The 21,286-nt window shown below is 45.1% G+C and overlaps 3 protein-coding genes across 8 annotated transcripts; 2 read left to right on the top strand and 1 right to left on the bottom strand.

The window, feature by feature from the left end:
* Nucleotides 1-209: 209 nt before the first annotated feature.
* Nucleotides 210-4,225, bottom strand: ogfod2 (2-oxoglutarate and iron-dependent oxygenase domain containing 2). Its single transcript, XM_061261696.1, has 7 exons — nucleotides 3,414-4,225; nucleotides 3,237-3,293; nucleotides 2,998-3,108; nucleotides 2,803-2,902; nucleotides 2,321-2,445; nucleotides 1,432-1,689; nucleotides 210-1,126 (listed from the first exon to the last, which is right to left on the bottom strand). Exons 1-7 carry the CDS (start codon nucleotides 3,549-3,551, stop codon nucleotides 854-856), a joined length of 1,062 nt encoding a protein of 353 aa, XP_061117680.1. The 5' UTR covers nucleotides 3,552-4,225; the 3' UTR covers nucleotides 210-853.
* On the top strand, nucleotides 3,169-9,100 carry zgc:113436 (uncharacterized protein LOC503528 homolog). 3 transcript variants are annotated; one of them, XM_061261695.1, is made up of 9 exons: nucleotides 3,169-3,510; nucleotides 4,148-4,316; nucleotides 4,774-4,967; nucleotides 5,141-5,252; nucleotides 5,447-5,585; nucleotides 6,087-6,141; nucleotides 6,238-6,495; nucleotides 6,992-7,108; nucleotides 7,821-9,100. In XM_061261695.1, exons 2-9 carry the CDS (start codon nucleotides 4,148-4,150, stop codon nucleotides 8,067-8,069), a joined length of 1,293 nt encoding a protein of 430 aa, XP_061117679.1. In that variant the 5' UTR covers nucleotides 3,169-3,510; the 3' UTR covers nucleotides 8,070-9,100. The 3 variants fall into 3 exon arrangements, with proteins under 3 accessions (XP_061117679.1, XP_061117678.1, XP_061117677.1); XM_061261694.1 differs by having other exon boundaries at nucleotides 4,100-4,316; XM_061261693.1 differs by lacking the exon at nucleotides 3,169-3,510 and having other exon boundaries at nucleotides 3,670-4,316.
* A 1,024-nt stretch (nucleotides 9,101-10,124) lies between these two features.
* On the top strand, nucleotides 10,125-21,220 carry abcb9 (ATP-binding cassette, sub-family B (MDR/TAP), member 9). 4 transcript variants are annotated; one of them, XM_061261222.1, is made up of 13 exons: nucleotides 10,125-10,158; nucleotides 10,354-10,431; nucleotides 10,972-12,098; nucleotides 13,213-13,327; nucleotides 13,434-13,564; nucleotides 14,292-14,497; nucleotides 15,083-15,280; nucleotides 16,114-16,242; nucleotides 17,119-17,307; nucleotides 17,797-17,970; nucleotides 18,606-18,765; nucleotides 19,142-19,278; nucleotides 20,235-21,220. In XM_061261222.1, the coding sequence occupies exons 3-13, from the start codon at nucleotides 11,456-11,458 to the stop codon at nucleotides 20,538-20,540; spliced, it is 2,388 nt and encodes a 795-aa protein (XP_061117206.1). In that variant the 5' UTR covers nucleotides 10,125-10,158; nucleotides 10,354-10,431; nucleotides 10,972-11,455; the 3' UTR covers nucleotides 20,541-21,220. The 4 variants fall into 4 exon arrangements, with proteins under 4 accessions (XP_061117206.1, XP_061117205.1, XP_061117208.1 ...); XM_061261221.1 differs by having other exon boundaries at nucleotides 10,127-10,431; nucleotides 10,972-11,106; nucleotides 11,392-12,098; XM_061261224.1 differs by having other exon boundaries at nucleotides 10,127-10,431; nucleotides 11,392-12,098.
* The last annotated feature ends 66 nt before the right edge of the window (nucleotides 21,221-21,286 follow it).

Raw genomic sequence — 21,286 nt, 5'->3', positions numbered from 1 at the left:
ATGCGGTCAGTGCTCTACAGGCTGCGCCACCGAGACACCCCCACAAGCAAGCGTCTTAATAGGATGTTTAGAATATAAGGTTGTAAATAAAGTTATATTCATTAAGATTTGTACAATATTTTATGACAAAGCTAAATATTGTGCAATTAGAAATGCAGTGTTCTGTCATGCAGTGAATATCCATTTCAGTTTTGTGAAGACAAAATGTAGACTGGGCAAGTGTTTTTTTTAATGTAATTTCAATTACATTAACACGTATTGCACTGCTCATTTGGCATCAGCAGGAGAAAGCCGTTAAAAGTACATTTAATTTGTTTACCAATTTCCGTTCCCAAGTTAGGGAAGGCATTTTTTTCGTATGTTTTGCATATCACATATTGTCTCAACAGCTGGCTGGTATATATTGTCTACTACATTTCATAGTAGTACAACATTACTCAAACTTTCAATATGCATATTTTCTGCTGAGGCTGTTCTTACGAAAGAATTATTATTTCTCTTTTTCTCATTATTACATTAATCTGACCCAGGGACTGCAAGTTTAAAAGTGCAAAGAAGGCAAACAGTACAACTAAATTAATTATGCACATTTTCAGGTACAAAGTGAAAGGGTATAATGTTAATTAAAACAACACAGACATCCCAGTTAGTCAGTGGGTAGCATCTGTTCACTCTTCGGAAACAGACTCATAGACTTTTCCAAATGAGTACACCATATGTGGCATCAGCCCTGGGGAAGAATAATAAGATTGCACTTGTGAAATGATTAACATGCGATCAAAGATCCTGCATGGGCACGAACTGCAATATGTGTACAGACATACGAATACTTTCTTGGTCATAACACACGGCGCTAATTCAAGACGCACAACATGTTTGGAAATGCGCCCGCCTGCGCGTCGTCGGTGAACCCGTCGGCGAAGCCCCGGCCCTCCATGAGCTGCGGCTTGTTGCCGCACATCGGGCAGAGTTTGTTGCGCACGCGCGAGGCGCGCATCCACACGATGAGGTTCCAGCGCTCGCCGGAGGAGATACGCAGGGCGCCGTGCATCTGCTGCCCGCGGTGGAGCAAGCCTTCCGCCACGCGGTGTTCCGTCTCTGCACACTCCGACTCGCTCAGGGGAACCTGTAGGGGGGGAATGTGCGCGAAACTGAGAACGCGTGTAATGGCTCGAGTGTCATTATCGCAGCAAGAGTCACTGTGCCAACAGCACCTGTGTCATGGAAATACAAGAGAATAAAACGATGCAAAATAATAAAAGTACTTTGGAGTCACTGAAGCACAGTTGGCAGAAACCAGCAGCTTCACATGGTAATGAGGCATCTTAATTTAAACAAAACCCCTGTTTTTGTGAAAGAATGCTTTCTTCTCAATCTCACTGGTCCGATTCACTGAAAAGGAACGTTACTGGTTCGCCACATCTTACATACGTGTCTCATGTCTCCAAAGTACAGATTTCCCTCCACGAACTCTTTGCCCAGAGAGACGTTGAGCGTGACTTCAGCGTTGTCATAGTGGTAGCTGAGGTCCAGGTCCTCGTGCATGGCGTACTTCACCACAAAGGCCTTGTGGCTGTCCAGACAGTGCCCCCCGCAGTCTGGGTAGAGAAGCGCCGAGACAGGCTGGAGGTATTCCTCACGGAGAGGGGTAATGAACCCTTCATCAAATCCCAACTCGTTAAGCAGGATCTGTCAGGGAGGATGGCATACCAAAGTCAGTAACATTTAGATTGTCACTCTTTTGGGGCATGGATGCGTTAAGGGTCCCGAACTGGGACACTGATAACAGATAATATTTCCTGATAAAACAGGAGAAACAGAAGAGTTGGTGGCGCATCAGTTCAGGCTTCTCTCTCCAGCAGGAGGGAATGCGCTGGTTGCCTAGGTTACCTCTCAGCGGGAGGGAATGCGCTGGTTACCTAGGTTACCTCTCAGTGGGAGAGAATGCGCTGGTTACCTAGGATACCTCCGTGTTTGCCTCAGAAAAACAATAGCGCCCCCTGAGGTGAAGTCAACATACATTAATCTCAATCCCGATAATCCCAATTATCCTTTACCATACACATTCACACATTCAAGTTATGGCAAAAAAAGCTGAATCAAAACATGATGAAAAGCACCAATATTGTTGATATGGCGCATTGGGACTCACACTGTCGCTATGGGAAGATTGCGGCCTACCAGTACAGGCCAGGGGGTGTTGTGTGGGAAAGCTGCAATGCAGTACATAGTTGTGGGGTGTCACATGTTAAGCTTCCTCATCAGTCAATAATACCCAGACAAAAGTTGAAATTGAATGGTGCGATTAAAGATATCATACCCCATAGTTGTTCATGGTGTTGGGTCTGCCCTTGGGTGCCTGGGACTGCTCAAAATGCTCCAGCTCTTCAATCAACTCCTCACAGAACTTTCTACTGAATACGGGGAACCGATACACCCTTTGTGCTACAAACAGAGAGAAACATCGGTCTTTATAATACAGTCCAACAAATTGTGGATTTCATAGATCTCATTATTACAAAAATAACCCACATTAAAGTATCTACCTTCCCAAATCAACTTTTCAAATTCACGAAGCTGATTTGTGAAGGTAGATTGTGCTTCATTCCGTCAATCAACCATTAGACAAGTCAAATTCATCTCTGGTTTAAAGGCAATGCCGCAGTGCATTAGGCTATTTTAAATAACCACAGTACAGAACAGCTCATTAACTTTTACTATGATTTCTGGTAGGACTAAAACCAGTTCACATAAGATGGACTCATGACAGCCCGGAAAGTCCAGCTTTTTTTCACGACTCACCTGCCAAGGGTGAAATGAATTCCAGCAAGCCCTCTTCACTGGCCCCATCGGAACGGCAGTAGTTGACAATTTTGAGAAATTCAGGCGCCAAGTAGGAATCCTGGGTCAGTGACAAGTAAAATGAAAGTATATCATGTGACTTTGCTGTAGAATTATTGTTGCTGTTTTTTTTTTCGAACAGAAACTTCACTTTACCTGTAAGAAGTAAAGCTCTTTATGAAGTGGTTTATACGCTTCCTTTACAAGAGCAGCTCGCTCTGCTGATTTCACGCAGAGCTGTTGCCGCCTTTCAACTTCTGTTTTAATCTAGGCGAAAAAAACATCCAGTCACCCTGCTGAAGTCAAACAGCTGAAGCTAGGTTTTGAAACAGGTGGTAGCTGATATTTCAAGATGACTGAATTGTACACGTCGACATAACTGATAGCTCGCTAACCTTTTTAAGGAGTTCCTTGAAGTGTATGTCAGTTGAACAGCCACGAGTTCTTAAGACCTGAACATATACCAACAGCTTAACACATGTTTAGTCCATTTTAAAGTATAACGTCACTTTGTATTCAATGGTTTAAATACTATTCCCGTGCATGGGTGACAAAGCAATGGCAATACAAACCTCTTGATAATCTGTTCGGAATTGCTGTTCAGAGATAAATCGAACATGAAGCTTGTATTCCTCCAGAAAAATATTATCCGTGCAAAAACAACTGCAGGTATAAAATTTTATTCGATTATGATGTTCCTTACTTTGCATGGCTAATAATACGTATTTGCTTGGCACAAACCTGTTTCAGTCCTTCCACGAAGTTAAATCGATTAAATTAGGAATTAGTGCTCGTGTGCCTCAATAAATTGCATTAATCCCATAGACCGCATAAGATTAAAACGCAGCTGTTGCTATTTTCTGTGAGTGTGACGCTTTAGTGGGCTGTTTTGTTTTTGTACAACCATAAATGTGTCCGAAGGAAACATGTATTAAAACGCAGTTGTGGCCGCTTTAAGTGTTGAAATGCAAATTAAATGGTTGCGTTAGCCAAGCCACAACCCACAAACAACAAAGATTCGCTGATCTCAAATTCAAGACGTGCCTGGGATCCGATTACCGTTACATTAAATAAAGCATTAAATTAGCTAAGAAAAACTGTGCCTCCATTACTTCCTGGTCCATCAATAAATAGCATCCGGCTTCTCAATCAAAACGAAAGTCGATGAACTATCATTCTCAAACAATGTGCTATTAAACTCAAAGCAGCCAATGTTTTGCATTTTATCTGCAGCGTTTGAGATATTTTAATTTTATAGTTTCGCATATGTCATTGATTTGGAGTTTTTTTCTACGACGTGGCCCAGATGTTGAGCATGGATTCTTTGCAAGTGGCCGAAGAGGAGGTCGTGGAGTCTACCTCTAACCGGCTGGAAGACATCTACACGTTTTTGGATGAGGGCACCTACCCCCAATCTATGAATCCAATGCGAAAAAAAAATCTGAAACGATACGCCCAGAAATTCATGATTGAAGGTAGAGTCTCATCTATAACTAATTCAAGTAGTTGCTAGCTAACTGAAGCCGAAAGTCGCGGATTTGTAGCTAAATAATGTATAATTTAATTAGCTCCTATTGGTTGCTAAGTTCCCTGTCAAGTAGGCTAAGTAAACACAACGAATTAAGAGCATTACCCCCCTTAGTTTACATTTCTAGCGATGTGGCGCTGACTAGTGTATACTTACACGAAAGATTCACTGAATGTTCGATCATCCAGTTCTTTATTTCACAAATGTACAGTTATTTATTATTATTATTATTATTATTATTATTATTATTATTATTATTATTATTATGACTTATTGTTGTTGTTAATGTTGTTGATCAAGTTTTAGCTTTAATCTAGAATACAACATCTATGTTTATCAAGAATTAAAAAAATGTCTGTAAAAATCGAATCAAATTCTTCATGACTCTGGTTTCGCTCTAACAGAGGGACGACTGTATTACGTGGGACCAAAGAAGGAAGAGAAAAGAGAGGTGGTGATTGACGCTCAGAGGAAACAGCAAATCTTCCTGGAGTGTCACTTCAATGATATTGGGCACCACTTAGGACAGAAGAAGACCGTGCACAGAATTCAAACAAAGTACTACTGGTTGGGCATTGTAAAAGATGTGGTGGACTGGGTATGTGTCGGTCAGCGTGGCATATACTGTGCTCCTTTTTTCCATTATCTTTGGTGTATAATGTGTCTACATGCATGTACACGTGTATTCAATGAAACCCAAAACCATTCTCTGTTTTAGAATGATTGTATAGACCTACACTTTATAGTCCATCACCTTTTTTGTCTTTATAGATTAAATTGTGTGAAACCTGCCAACACACAGAGAGGAATAAAAACATGACGAGAACAATCCGACCAATAAAAGTGGAAGCTCCATGGGAAATTCTGGGGATCGACATTTTCGGTAACTTTGATCGAGGGGTTGAAAGAGTGGATCCTGACAATGTCTCAGAGTATGGGGGGAAGAAATGTTAAGAGAGGATTTTAGAATAGGCCTTGTAATTACACCCATGTATAGTAATGTGCACTTAAGGTCAATCTTTCTGATCTAGCGATATGTTTTTATGTATGAATGTTTTATTTGGTGTTTACAACCAGGACCATTTCCAGAGACCAAGCAAGGCAACACAAATGTCGTAATCATAACTGATTATATGAGTAAATGGGTGGAGGCTTCCCCGATACCAAAGAGGGACTCTTTGTGTGTTGCAAGATGCATTTCTACAGCCATTTACAGGTAATCGACACATATTTACTCGTTGTTTTATGCACAATGCATTGTCAAATTAGCGTTTTACTGTTTTGCTAGTTCAGTGTTCTACTGCTCATGGGAAGAAACACGCATCTTCATAGCTGCGAACTCTCACGCTTTCGGCGTGGGACACACGCATTTGCATGTGCGTGTGAAAACAGGCAAATGCGTGTGTCTCACGCCGAAAGCGTGAGAGTTGGCAGCTATGCATCTTTCTAAGTTTCTAAGGGCGGCCTGTAGCGGCCTGTAGTGTAGTGGTTAAGGTGCATGACTGGGACCCCCAAGGTCAGTGGTTTGATCCCCGGTGTAGCCACAATAAGATCTGCACAGTCGTTGGGCCCTTGAGCAAGGCCCTTAACCCTGCATTGCTCCAGGGGAGGATTGTCTCCTGCTTAGTCTAATCAAATGTACGTCGCTCTGGATAAGAGCGTCTGCCAAATGCCAATAATGTAATGTAATGTAAGTTTAAATGTATGTGTTTGTTAGGTTTGGGACGGTAAAGACGGTGTACTGTTCTCAGAGTATGGACTTCTGTGATGAGGTAAGACCTTTGCGCTCTCCGTTCGACTCTTCGTTTTTGCTCAGTATTGTGAAGCGCGCCGTCAGACGTGTGACGGGCGTGTCCTCCTCCCTTCAGGTGACGAAGCACCTGTGCGACAGGTGGAACGTGGTGCAGAAGGTGTCTCCCGTGGAGCAGCCTCAGCTCAACGCCCTGTACGACCGCAGCAGCAGCCTGCTCCGGGAGGCCATCCGCCAGGTGGTGACGGAGAAGCAGGCCGAGTGGGACGACTTCCTGGACCCGGTCCTGTTCGTGTTCCGCACCTCCGCCAACCCCACCACCCGGTTCACCCCGTACTACCTGATGTTCAACAGAGAGGCAAGCTTAACCAGCGAGGTGAGCGATTCATTAAAGACGTCGGTCACTCGACTCGGTGTGTGGACGAGGTGGGTAGGGTTTTCTTTTAGTTGCCTAACGACAACTTGCATTGATTACTTTTTTAAATTATAACCAATGCAAGAATAATCCAAAATAAAGATTTATTTATGAATATAATGATGAATAATTATGTATTATTATTAATAGTATTTTATTCATTATTAATAATGTTAATTTATATCAAATTATATATTTCATATATTAGATTATATGTACCTCCTAAAACAAACCTTTGAATCACTAGATAGGCCTGAAGCCACTGATATATATGTACTATAATTCCCCTCCAGATATTTAGATACTGATTCATGGACCATCAGTAGCTTTTGAGTAGAAAGTGTTCAAATACCGTATGTAAGATTCAGACCCACATTAGTAGTTAGTTCCGTGTAATGAAAGTAATTATCATATTTACATTATGATTTTTGCTTTTGCATTGTCCCTCTTCCTAAAGATGGAAGTTGACTTCCTGAAGTATCACCAAGTGCAGGAGATTTGTCCCGTGAAAGAGGAGAGTGTGTCCAGCTTTGTGGAAGCTATGCAGGAGCAGCAGAACAAGGTCAAGCAGCTTGTGAGTCCCCTCTTCTCGCCTGGTTCATCAATTTCATTATGTACTGTTTTGTACCTCAAAATGCATGCATGCCCATCTCAATGAAAATAAAAAATCTTCAATGAGCGTGAATGAATTTCGTGATACACATCTCACATGATCAGTTGAATGATCTGTGTATGACTTGAAGGAATGGGCTTCAAAGTTCAAAGTCTACCTCAGTGCCTCATTACTGTGGCTTTACTCTACACAAAGGTCAGCCCGGATTACATATTGATCCAAGAATACAGCGCTTCAATTGCTACAGTCAATACGCCAACACGTGTGGGCACACTTACAACAATAAAGGAGCAAACTCAAAACTTTCAGGGTTTAAGAAAATAACACAAAACAAGCAGACCTTTGGACCCCTCATTAAATTCCACCAACAAGAATCCACAATTACGGTCACTAGATTTTCGTTCAGAGCTGAAACCCCAAACTAGACCAAAAACCCAGACACAAGCTGGTTGGTGCCTTGCATGGCAGCCAATTGCCATTGCTGTGTGAGTGTGTGTATGACTGGGTGAATGAGAAGCATCAGTTGTACAGCACTTCAGATAAAGGCACTATATAAATGCCAACCATTTACCATTAACACAAGCGGAGCCAAACAGTCCAGAATAATATTGTTTGTGAGAGGTGGGGAGTAATGCCAGCCCTCTTCACAGGTAGCCCTTGCGTTTGTTTGCAGGTCGTGGCGAACATGAACGGCGCGTACCGGCAGCAGAAGAAGAACGCCAAGCGGAGAGCCCGGAGCATGCCGTCCATCACGTTCAGCGTCGCGGACCCCGCGTTCGGGACCGGGGAGTCGCCGCCGCTGAAGAAAGAGAGCCTGTATCTGTCCTTCCCCGTGACGACGGTCCTCGCGGCCGAGCAGAGCGGCTCTGACGATAAGAAAACGGACTTGGAGTATTCCCTCCCGGTTTCCCACATCCACTGACGGGTCGGGCCGGAGGACTTGACGTATACTGGCCTCTGAGGTGCATTGGCACGCTACCCCGGTCCATTTTTGGGTAGACTGTTCGCACCTCTCGACTGTGTGAGTCCCACACGGGTCCAGCCTGGGTCCGCTCTTGTTGACGCGTCAGAGGGAATGTGTTGAAACTACAGCAGGGGCTGTTCAACTGGCAACCCAGAGACCAAATTCTGCCCACTGTGTATGTAGTTCTGGCCCATTTGCCACTGAGATGAAGGGGAAAAGCATTATTCAGATGCATCTGCACAATGTTGGCATACCTTCCACTAGTGACACAATAACAGCTATGCATATATTAAGAATGCATCTACTGTGTTTACACGTGTGCTGGGACCTATCTGTGTGGAGCTTGCATGTTCTGCACATGTCCACTGGGGTCTCCTCCCACAGTGAAGCTAACCTAACCCAGTTAGGCTAATTGGCGAGTCTAAATTACCCGTAGGTATGAGCGTGTGTCTGCGTGCGCCCCGTGATGGACTGGCAACCTGTCCAGGGTGCATTCCTGTCTCTCGCCCAATGCATGCTGGGATAGGCTCCAGACCCCCTCCCCAACACACACAAACACACACACACACCATCCACAATACTGACCAGGAATAAGTGGGCTAGATAATGGGTGGAAGTTTTATAAGTTGTATGTGGGAAATGTTTTCCCCCTTATTCCCATTTTTAAATAGGAAAAAATATCAAGGAAATGGTTGAATAACCTTGAACTACATTCTGAAGCAAGACCTTGCACTCCATGTTCAGTTTATTTTAATATCCAATGGATTTTTTTTTTGGTCAGTATTTTTTATTTTGTTTTCAAGCTGTTTACAAGGACTAGTGTCTTTGATGCCTCAGAAGATGACTTTATAGAACATGTTCCTGTTGAATTCGGGCTGACGATTTGGGGTATTGACTCTTACTACCTGTGACTGTCGCATAATGCACTGATGTAACTTACCATTTTCCTGCTTTACATAAAGACTGGCTTGATTTTATTTGATATGAAACGGTTTTGGGTTTAGGTGCTGTATAGCTCATATGCGATTTATTTGACCAATTTATTAGCCTGACTGAGTTTCTGTGTGAAGGTTGCTTATTTTCAGTCATGGATACAATAGTGTATAAAATACTTGCATCAGCAAGCCTATTGTAGAATGACCGTATTTTCCACTTGGTTCAATCAAGTGGCTGAAAACTGTGGCCTTACTCTTTATGGGTATGGTGTACGGTATTTAAATAGTGATGTGGTTTCCGGTATAAATGCTGATTTTACCACAATTCATATTTATTATTCTCCAGTAGCTGCATAGGCATCACAATTACTACATTTCTAACCATGAATGTATTTCCATTGATTAGCGTTTCTCTTTGCATGACATTACTAGTGTAAATGTCAGCCGTTCTTATCCTAAACTATTATTTTCTTTTTTTCATCACATTTTGTTTGAATTCCATTCCGTTTTCTTTTTGCATATTTGTGATTTGTTTGCCGATATTTAGTATATCTTTACGAAAGGAATCTCTTTTCGTTCATTGTCACTTTTATGTTATTTGTTATTTGTCTTGGGACGATTTAAATGTACAGCTAAATGATTCTATGTGAGATTGGGCTCATACCACAGAAGTCGCACAGCAACTGCCATAATCCATAATGAAAATTTAAGCAAAACCTTTGCGGCAATATTTCTTGGGCTTTGAATATTTTCAGTTGAAAATTCAGCTGCAACGCTCGAGTAGATGGTGCAAATTTCTACAAAAATTTACAAACTAGTCTATACAATTGCAAAGCATGTTCCTGACTTGGTTCTAATTTCTGTTTAATACAAACACTAGTATTAAAAACAAATATATATGCCATTTCCGTTTGGCGCAAATTATTATCATAAAATGTTGCCATCTCACTCGCAAAAACAGGAAACTGATAAATGTAATACTTTCACAAGCACATGGCTCTTCCATGAGATTAGTTAAAAAAAAAACCGAGATTATTTTTCAAGTGACGAAAATATCCGGGATACAGGACGTAAGGCAGCGTTGGAGCAACTGCAGATACCTTCCTGTCAAGGTAAAAGGGAAATTCGTAGCCGATTTACGTCTTACGAGACTGTGGGAATGGACTGCCGCTAATGAGTTACAAAGAAAGGCGCTATGTATAGTATCTAACACGCTGATAAGGCTCGGTTAACCTGACAAGTTACCACTGTCCGTCGGGACAATATTTTTAAGGAGGAGCTTCTAAAAGCCGGCTTCCGTACTGCAGATTTAAAGACTCCCGATGTTCTCTGCAGTCCAGGCCACACTGAAGAAACGAGGATCATAAAATAGACTGTGACTACAGGTAAACTTATTATTTTTCCACATGACTACGTGAACGAACATTTAAGCTTGTATAATTAAAGTACGTATTTGTATCCTAGTACAGATCTTAACTTTGAAATCGTATGTAAGGAGTGGATTTGAATGAAATTCAGAAGTGTGGTGGTACGTGGTTATGTTTTGACGCACTCAAATGCTTGTTAAAATGTAGCTAGGACAAGCTAGCCGAATTATATTGACACAAAGTCACAATTAAACGACCGTTTCCCTTTTTAATCGAGCGCGAATAGTTGGGACTAGCTTTCTCATCCGTATTATTAAAACTATAGCCTACCGATACCGTAATATAAAAGAACACACTGGTTATTTCCAGTGTAAGCTCTAATAATAATAATAAGAAATTTTATTTGTATTGCGCTTTATATATTTTTTAAAAATCTCAAAGTGCTAAAAAAGAAATACAAAACATGAGAAAATTTTTTAAAATCTAGCAGAAGGCTCTAGAAAAAAGGTAGGTTTTTAGACCTCGTTTAAAAGTATCCACAGTCTGTGGTGCCCTTAGGTGGTCGGGGAGAGCATTCCACAACTGGGAGCAGCCGAGCAGAATGCCCGATCCCCCATTGTGCGGAGCTTGGTCCTGGGGGGTTTGAGGAGGTTGGTGGTTGCAGAGCGGAGGTTACGTGAGGAGGTCTGAGGGGTAAGGAGTTCCTTGAGGTAGCGGGGGGCATTTCCGTGTATGCACTGGTGGGTGAGGAGGGAAACCTTGAACTCAATCCTAAGTGAGATGGGGAGCCAGTGAAGCGATTTGAGGATGGGGGTGATGTGATCATATTTGTGCACCCTCATCAGGATCCTAGCAGCGCTGTTTTGGACATACTGTAGTTTCTGGAGGCCGTTACTAGGAATCCCGATGAGGAGTGCATTACAGTAGTCAAGCCTGGAGGAGACAAAGCTCTCCACCCCATATCCTTCTCTTCCGCAGGTATCGGTTGTCCTGTCTTATTGGTCCCAGATCAGGGCACACCTGACAGCTCCCGTGTCGGAGAATGAGGCCAGCAGCAGCCGTGTGCTGCAACCTCTTCTCCATCCTGGTGGACGTCGCGGTCACCACGGTGCTCTACGTGCATGGGTCCCGTCCGACGCCTTTCGCGAAGGACCTGCTGGACTTCGACGTTTTCACTTCGACCTTCGACCTCTGGGGGTTAATGCTGGTCAGGGTATCTCTGCTACTGGGGGGCTCCGTCGGGGTGTCATGGAACGGTGCGGACGGACCCCGGAGGGTCTTGGCCGTCGGGCCCGTGTGCGACTTCGTGTGCCTGGCGTTCACGGCCTACGCCGTGGCTAAGCTGCTGCTGTTCTCGGAGCAGGGCTCCCTCATGTACGACCCCTGGTTCCTGAGCCTGTTCTCCTGGACGTGCGCGTCGGCGATGGGGACCATGTACCTGTGGAGGCGGCTGGGCAGGTCCCACAGCGCGGGGACCGGCGGAGGGGCCAGCGAGGAGTCGGAGAGGCTGCTGGACCAGGCTGCGGAGGAGGAGCACGAGGAGGAAGCTGCTGGCGAAAACGAACGGAAAGGGGCGAAGGACGCGCCTCATTCCGGGGCGACCGTGGGTCGACTTCTGTCCTACTGTCGGCAGGATGCGGGGCTGCTGGCCATCGCATTCATCTTCCTCCTCCTCTCCGCCGTCTGTGAGTCTGTCCGTCCGTCCCAGAATCCCACGCACGTCAGCGGCAAACGGGGATGAAGGTCCCCCCCCCTTTCCAATGACCTGAGACGACTATTCATAAAGCAGTGTCAACACATGCCACGATCGCTGTCATTTTCAATGATTAACCTTAATAATCTGCCTGTGTGCCGAGAACAATACAAAGACTCGTCATTTGAATGCTCTTCCGGGGGAAATGATAAAAAGTCATTTTAAATTTAAAAAATCTGTTTACTTACAGGCGGCACGGATGGTGCAGTGGGTAGCACTGCCGCCTCACAGCAAGGAGGTCCTGGGTTCGAATCCCCGTCGGCCGGGGCCTCTCTGTGCGGAGTTTGCATGTTCTCCCCGTGTCTGCGTGGGTTTCCTCCGGGTACTCCGGTTTCCTCCCACAGTCCAAAGACATGCAGGTTAGGCTGATTGGAGAGTCTAAATTGCCCGTAGGTATGAGTGTGTGAGTGAATGGTGTGTGTGCCCTGCGATGGACTGGCGACCTGTCCAGGGTGTATTCCTGCCTTTTGCCCAATGTATGCTGGGATAGGCTCCAGCCCCCCGTGACCCTGTTCAGGATAAGCGGGTTCAGATAATGGATGGATGGATGGATGTTTACTTACAGCTAATGATAAGGGGCCAGTTACATGGACACAGATTCATCTCCATTCAAAATTTTATTTAGGGCTTAATCTGTGCCTCTGAAACTGGAACAAGAGGTCATAAGAGTTCTCAGGATTGGCAACATTGCCAGTCTGAGTCACTCTACTCTAGTATTGCAGTCACTGGTGCAATCTTGCCAGTCATATTCCATGTTAATGACCCATTGTGCTTTAACAGTGAAAGGTCAGGTCGTGCTGGAAAAATATATCTTCCGTTAAGCCCTACAGTTTCCCGTGTCACAAAGGCAAAGTACAAAAACAATATTGTTTTAATTTTACAATTTTATGACTGAGGACAATATTCAGGTTTTATGTGAATTATACATTATCTGACATGTGTCCTGTATCCAACTTTATTCAAGGTGTTCCATTTGACACCACTGAATAAAGTTGGATCATTTGAGTATCATAGCACAGCAACATTTCCTTCTTTTTTTTTTTCAGCCGAAGCCTTCATACCGTACTACACTGGACAGGCTATAGACGGCATCGTGATTCAAAAGAGCATGGAGGCCTTCACAAAGCCCATGGTTATTCTCACAGCCCTGGCCCTGCTCAGGTGACATCCTGCAATCCTACATTATAGGGCTTCACTTTGCCCAAAAGCATCCCTCTTGTGCTGGTGTTGGTTTGACTGCCACCTCAACCGGTTTATCTCTCTCCAGCTCTATCGCCATAGGACTGCGGGGTGGTGTTTTCTCCATCACCTTCGCCAGGTTAAATGTCCGTCTGCGGAACCTTCTCTTCAGATCGCTGATGCGCCAGGAGATCGCCTTCTTCGATGCCACCCATACAGGTTGATCAGGGTGATATTTGTAATTTAAATACACCTTTGTGGCAAAACCATCAGCAAAAATAAAACCAAATCTTTTAAAATGGCTCCTTTTAGGTTTTGGTTGAAGTTAAATAGTTCATTACTAAGGTGTCTTGAGATGGTGGATTTTTACTGTGATGTGTTCAACATCTCATGCACATTAGCGTGTGGGAATCATAGATATGATAATATATGAACTCAACCGCATTATAGCCACATCATCATAGGTCATACATGACATTGGCTCAGGCGGTAAGAGCAGTCGTCTCATTGGCTAAGGCAGTAAAAGCAGTCGTCTCATTGGCTCAGGCAGTAAGAGCAGTCGTCTCATTGGCTCAAGCAGTAAGAGCAGTCGTCTCATTGGCTCAGGCAGTAAGAGCGGTCGTCTGGCAGTTGGAGGGTTACCGGTTCAATCCCGCCCTGGGTGTGTCGAAGTGTCCCTGAGCAAGACACCTAACCGCCAAATGCTCCTGACAAGCTGGTTGGTGCCTTGCATGGCAGCCAATCGCTGTTGGTGTGTGAGTGTGTGTATGAATGGGTGAATGAGAAGCATCAATTGTACAGCGCCTTGGATAAAGGCGCTATATAAATGCCAGCCATTTACCGTTTACCATCATAGGAATCATAGAAATGTTTATTGGGATGACGGGTACCCGGGTGGCTCTGTGCTGATACAGGCAGGTTATCTCTGCCGTGGATCGTCCTCCAGGTGACATCACCTCTCGGCTGACGTCTGACACCACGCAGGTGAGCGACCTGATCGCGGAGAACGTGAACCTGTTCCTGCGCAGCGTGGTCAAGGCCCTGGGCTTCTGCTTCTTCATGTTCAAGATGTCCTGGAAGCTGACCCTCGTCATCATCATGGGCTTTCCCTTCATCGCTCTGCTCTCCAAGTTCTACGGGGAGTACTACAAGGTAAACACTGCCGTGTTCCCCTCTGCTCGCCCCCCTCTGCGATGTTTGTGAGCTCAACATTCTGCTTTTATTTGGTTTTAAATGACTAAACTCATTTCAGCTGTTTGTTTTTATGTTGTTGTAAAAATTTATGTTGTCTTTCTTGCCGCGCTGCTAGTTTATGACGTGCCTTAACTGCCTGTCTTTACCTTGTGAACTAGACTTGATGTTCATTGCTAGGGATCACCGATGCTTTATGTGAATTGTACCTTATCTGACACGTGGTCTGTAGTGGCTCAATGACCGGTTCGTTAATGCACTAATCGTACGCGACTTTGGATGACAGCTTCTGCCAAATAAGTATACTGTAATGTAATATTCTGAGTGAAAAGGTAACACCTTTGCACAATCTGGAATCGAAAGATTCTGATTGTGATCCGTGACTGTAGATACATTGTGGTGAATGTGTGTTGAGGACTTAAATATATGAGGAGAACAGAATATAAACCCTGGAAGAGTCGTATTTTGGCAAGTACCTTCTCTAGCAGGCCCGTGCTGATGCTGTAGCCCATTATAACCATTACTATCCCCCCTGATGTGGCACAGAAATTGACCAAGGAGGTGCAGACCGCTCTGGCGCAGGCAAACAAGCTGGCGGAAGAGACCGTGTCCGCCATGAAGACGGTCCGCAGCTTCGCCAACGAGGAGCAGGAGGCTGACTCCTACTATGCGAAGCTGCTGGACATGTATGAGCTGAACAAGAAGCAAGCCCTGGCCTACTCCTGCTACGTGTGGTCCAGCAATGTATGTCCTGCCCTCGGAGGTGCCACCGGGGACTCTGGGCCCCATGAAATGATTTCACTTTGGGCCCCATCACTCCAGACATTATTATGTTATTATGTAATATTTCAGCCCCTTGGGATCATCCTATCCCAGCACCCCTTACTACCCTGGTACTACCTAGCACACCTACTCAACCACCAGTGTGTATGTACTACCCTGTTACTACCTAGCACACCTACTCAACCACCAGTGTGTATGTACTACCCTGTTACTACCTAGCACACCTACTCAACTACCAGTGTGTATGTACTACCCTGTTTCTACCTAGCACACCTACTCAACTACCAGTGTGTATGTACTACCCTGTTACTACCTAGCACACCTACTCAACTACCAGTGTGTATGTACTACCCTGTTACTACCTAGCACACCTACTCAACTACCAGTGTGCATGTACTACCCTGTTGCTACCTAGCACACCTACTCAACTACCAGTGTGCATGGACTACCCTGGTGCTACCTAGCACACCTACCCAAACACTGCTGTGTATGTATTATCCTAGTACTACTCAGCACACCGACTCAAACACTGCTGTATACAGTATGTACTACCCTGGTGCTACTTAGCACACCTACCCTAATACCAGTGTGTATGTACTACCCTGGTGCTACCTAGTACACTTACTGTAATACCAGTGTGAATGTACTACCACCTGACTAGCACACCTAAACACTGCTGACAAAGCACTTTTTTTTTCTGGTTTTGTGTAGTGAACTAATCATGGGTTTCATAACAATAATAATAATAATAATAATTAATAATGATTAAACGTTAAACGTCCCTCTTGTCCTAGCTCTCAGAGGTAGCCCTAGAGGTGGCCACCCTGTTCTACGGGGCCCACCTCGTGATCTCGGGACAGATGACCGGTGGGACGCTCATCGCCTTTGTTATCTATGAGCTGGAGCTGGGGGAGTGCCTGCAGGCAGGTCTCATCACCTGGCATGCTACACAATAAAACTACAATACACTGCACTACTGCCAGGCATGCTACACAATAAAACTACAATGCACTGCACTACTGCCAGGCATGCTACAACATAAAACTACAATACAGTGCACTACTGCCAGGCATGCTACAACATAAAACTACAATACAGTGCACTACTGCCCGGCATACTACTCAGTAGGACTACAATACAGTGTACTATTGCCAGGTATTCTACACAATAGAACTACAATACAGTGGACTACTGCCAGGCATGCTACTCAGTAGGACTACAATACAGTGCACTACCTACACAGTAGAACTACAATACAGTGCACTACTGCCAGGCATGCTACACAATAGAACTACAATAGAGTGTACTGCTGCCAGGTATTCTACACAATAGAACTACAATACAGTGTACTATTGCCAGGTATTCTACACAATAGAACTACAATACAGTGTACTACTGCCAGGCATGCTACTCAGTAGGACTACAATACAGTGCACTACATACACAGTAGAACTACAATACAGTGCACTACCGCCAAGCATGCTACACAGTAGAACTTCAATACAGTGCACTACTGCCAGGCATGTTCCACAGTAGAACTACGATACAGTGTTCTACTGCCAGGCATGCTACTCAGTAGGACTACAATACAGTGCACTACCTGCACAGTAGAACTACAATACAGTGCACTACCGCCAAGCATGCTACTCAGTAGGACTACAATACAGTGCACTACCTACGCAGTAGAACTACAATACAGTGCACTACCGCCAGGCATGCTACACAGTAGAACTACAATACAGTGCACTACTGCCAGGCATGTTCCACATGATGCTGAACCCCGCTTTCCTGTGTTTCAGAGCATAGCGTCGGTCTACACAGGGCTCATGCAGGGCGTAGGCGCAGCAGAGAAGGTGTTTGAGTACATCGACCGGAAGTCCAAACTGGCGCAGGACGGGCAGGAGGCCCCCGAAACGTGCAAGGGGCTGGTGGAGTTCAGGAACGTGATGTTCGCCTACCCTACCCGTCCAGAAACGGAGATACTGAAGGTACTGCATCTGCTCTGTAGTCTGGTGGCTGTAAAAGCATAAGTTCCATGCATGGCTTTCTAGTCTGGACCTGTGCTGTTCCCTTTCTCTGGAACTCAATCAATGATATAAGATTACAATGAGTCTGTGTTCTGTATGAGATGGATAGAGTACAGTACTGCGCAAAAGGCTTTTTTATACTATATTCATATACACTCACCTAGCACTTTATTTGGAAAGTTTTACTTTATTACACCCACTTATTCATGCGATTATCTAATCAGCCAATTGTGTGGCAGCAGTGCAATGCACACAATCATGTAGATGCTGTACATGGGTCGCTGTAGCGACGGGTAGCAACGGGTTGCTGTAATGATGGGTTGCTCTAGTGACAGGTCGCTGGAGTGATGGGTCGCTGTAGCAACGGGGTTGCTGTAGCGACGGGGTGGCTGTAGTGACAGGTTGATGCAGTGACGGGTCGCTATAGTGACAGGTTGCGTGTGTTTGCAGGGCGTGTCGTTCACAGTGCGGCCGGGCGAGGTGACAGCGCTGGTGGGGCCGTCGGGCAGTGGGAAGAGCTCCTGCGTGTCCCTGCTGGAGAACTTCTACACCCCGCAGCAGGGCCAGGTGCTGCTGGACGGGAGGCCGGTGCACACCTACCGCCACTCCTACCTGCACTCTCAGGTGAGTCCTAATGCCACTCCTACCTGCACTCCCAGGTGAGTCCTAATGCCACTCCTACCTGCACTCTCAGGTGAGTCCTACTGCCACTCCTACCTGCACTCTCAGGTGAGTCCTAATGCCACTCCTACCTGCACTCTCAGGTGAGTCCTAATGCCACTCCTACCTGCACTCTCAGGTGAGTCCTAATGCCACTCCTACCTGCACTCCCAGGTGAGTCCTAATGCCACTCCTACCTGCACTCTCAGGTGAGTCCTAATGCCACTCCTACCTGCACTCTCAGGTGAGTCCTACCTCCACTCCTACCTGCACTCCCAGGTGAGTCAATGACTGAACCTGTTATGAAAGGACTGCTCAGTGTTGCTTAGACAAACCCTGTGTGAAGCGTTGTTCTAATTGTGCTGTGCCTTTTTTATTCACCAGGGGGCAGCAGTGCACTTAACCCTCAGGAGTAGGGCTCTGTCTGAAACTGCTTACTTGTCTACTATTGAGTAGACAACTTGTATGCAACTTGTCTACTTAATAGTAGGCAATTAAGCGGCCCAGGTTTTGCATCAGCACCAGCATGTCCAGTTAAGGATATTGTAATCGGGTATTTGTGATCCTAAGCAAATGAAGAGTAAAACATTTTTTTTCAGATAGCATTGGTGGGTCAGGAGCCAGTCCTGTTTGCTCGTACTGTTCTGAAGAATATCTCCTATGGCTTACCGGACCCCCACATGGACACAGTGGTGCAGGCAGCCACTAAGGCCAATGCCCATGACTTCATCAGCAGCCTGTTCCGGGGCTATCAAACAGGTGATCTCACAGCCTACTGGAAGGAATAATACCACAACTGCATCGGGCAACAAATGACGATATCTTGTTGATTATGTGGAGGCGAGAAAATTATTCCAGTTATATAACTGCCTTGTTATACTAAAGAGCAAAGATTTTTCTTGGACATTGCACTACACGATCGTCTTAATCATTTTGAGAATATAATGTAGATCGACTTACAATCTATGCATTATTTATAGTCATAGGCTTTTATAGATGAATGGGCAAAGGGCCCGATCAGCACTTGGTTTACCTTGCAGATGAATAAGTAACTGCGAGTTATTTAAACTATGTGACGTGTCCAACGTGTCTGCCCTCCTCTCCCCCGTGCGTCTGCTCCGTTGCTGGGAGACAGGAGTGGGCGAGAAGGGCGCTCAGCTGTCCGGGGGTCAGAAGCAGCGCGTCGCCATCGCCCGCGCCCTCATCCGAAATCCTCACGTCCTCATTCTGGATGAGGCCACCAGCGCCCTGGACGCAGAGAGTGAGCACATGGTGAGTGAGAGAGAGCGGGAGAGGCGCGGCACAGAAGCACGCTTCAGTGTTCCCCGCCCGCTTCAGCGCGGCAAGAGCTCCGTTATGACCGATGAGGAGCCGTCACATTTTTAAATGGGCTCCACAAAACTCGAATGACACTCGTTATCAGAAACCCCATATCGCTGACTTGAACCCTTTGAAGAATAGGTTTTTTAGATTTTGTTTAAAAAATAAAAGTTAGTGTTCTAGAACTGCGTTGCTTACAATCGCCTGTTGCGATCGTTACACCAGCATTAGAATGTTCAGTTAATCACATATTTTTTTTTGTGATTTTACAACACATTAAAGGGTTAAGTCTTGTTCCTTATTTTCATACGGTGTTGCCAAGTGCAGATATTTCCCACCAAAGGACGGGGAGCGGGGCGGCATTGCTGCAGTGGAGATTCCGGCTATACATGTACAACTGCTTACAGATTGACTTGTTTCTTGTGTGGCATTGAAAGAATCGCAGGAACAGATGACAAGTTATGTAAAGACAGTCAGTAGCCTACTGCGCAGGTTAAGCGATGCTCTTTTTTTGGTATTGTTTTTGATTCGCTTTGGCACAGCAATGTGCAATCTCTCGCACAAACACGTGGGCCTAAATATGCTAATTATTGCAGAGAACAAGATAATGAAACATGAGGCAGGCAACGCAGCACACGTCATTCTAAAGCAAACTATATACTTAAAGTTTTAATCCCTCAATTCAATCAATTGTTAAAATGCCAATGCTGTAAAATGCCATATTCTAAAAGTTTACACATTGCAGATGGTACAATTTAACAACACGCGCACTTGCCTGGGCTGACTATACCCAACCTCATTGTACTGTGTCCAAATGTTCATAGCATCCCAGAGACTAGACATTACAACCCACTTGATGTGATTAGGAGCAGAGATACACACCTTACCCTCGCCCCCCCCTCCCCTAGGTCCAGCAGGCCCTGAATGACGTCATGCGGGACAACACGGTGCTGGTAATCGCCCACCGCCTCAGCACCGTGGAGAAGGCGGACAACATCATTGTGATCGACCAGGGCAGCGTGGTGGAGCAGGGGCCCCACCGGGAGCTCATGGCCCTGGGGGGCCTCTACTGCAAGCTGGTGCAGAGGCAGGTCCTGGGCATAGAGACTGGAGCGGAGCAGCTCAACGCTCCCGAGGAGACGGCCAGGCGGCCAAGGAGCCGGACCAGCTGTAGGCAGGACAGCGTCGAGTCGGAGAGCAGCCCGCGGTACTGAGAGGACTGTGGGACTGTTCGGATGGACCGCGAGGGGCACTCTCAATTGTGTCCTGACCCAAAAACCCTGGCCCGTTGAACTGTGAGGGACCAATATAGTCTTGAAGAGTAAGAAGTTGAATCATAACTTTGAGATTGAAGGTACGAGGTCAGTGCGAGGTCAGTTGTTAAACTAGTATGACACTCTGATTATGGTATCGGACACATTAAAATGCTTTTTAAATGATAATTTATGTTTCCAGGTGTTCCGGGTACAACTGAAGAGTAAAATTAAAGAATATGTTGCACTCAGAATTATCATCAGATTCACAAATGTCTTAACATTTTAAATCATAAGTTGTTGGTGAATGCGTACATTTACAGAATATTATATGTATTGGGAGGCCTTAGTGATGCCTGGTGATGTCATTAAAGCAGCAGAACTTAAATAACAAAGTATAGAGGCTATGGTGTGTTGAACAAAGTGTTGCTGAAAGATACTGAATTCTGAAATGGATCTAAGAGATGGCTACATTTTCTTTTTATTCCTGTTGATTCTTTTTATTTATTTTTTACAAAAATGCAATTGTTGACAGTTTGGATGGAGCATCTGAGAGCAAGGATACCTTGGAACCACAGGAATAGTTTTTTTATTCCCATGTGAATGACAATGGCCTTATATTATTAAAGGTTTCAAATACACATTTAGTCATACGTTTTGATTATTGTATATTTTAATTATGTATCATCACCATCATTCCAGACTGT

This window comes from Conger conger, chromosome 11 (genome assembly GCF_963514075.1).
Source record: "Conger conger chromosome 11, fConCon1.1, whole genome shotgun sequence".
In the NCBI taxonomy this organism is placed as follows: Eukaryota; Metazoa; Chordata; class Actinopteri; order Anguilliformes; family Congridae; genus Conger; species Conger conger.
This window is presented reverse-complemented; position numbering and strand designations above follow the sequence as displayed.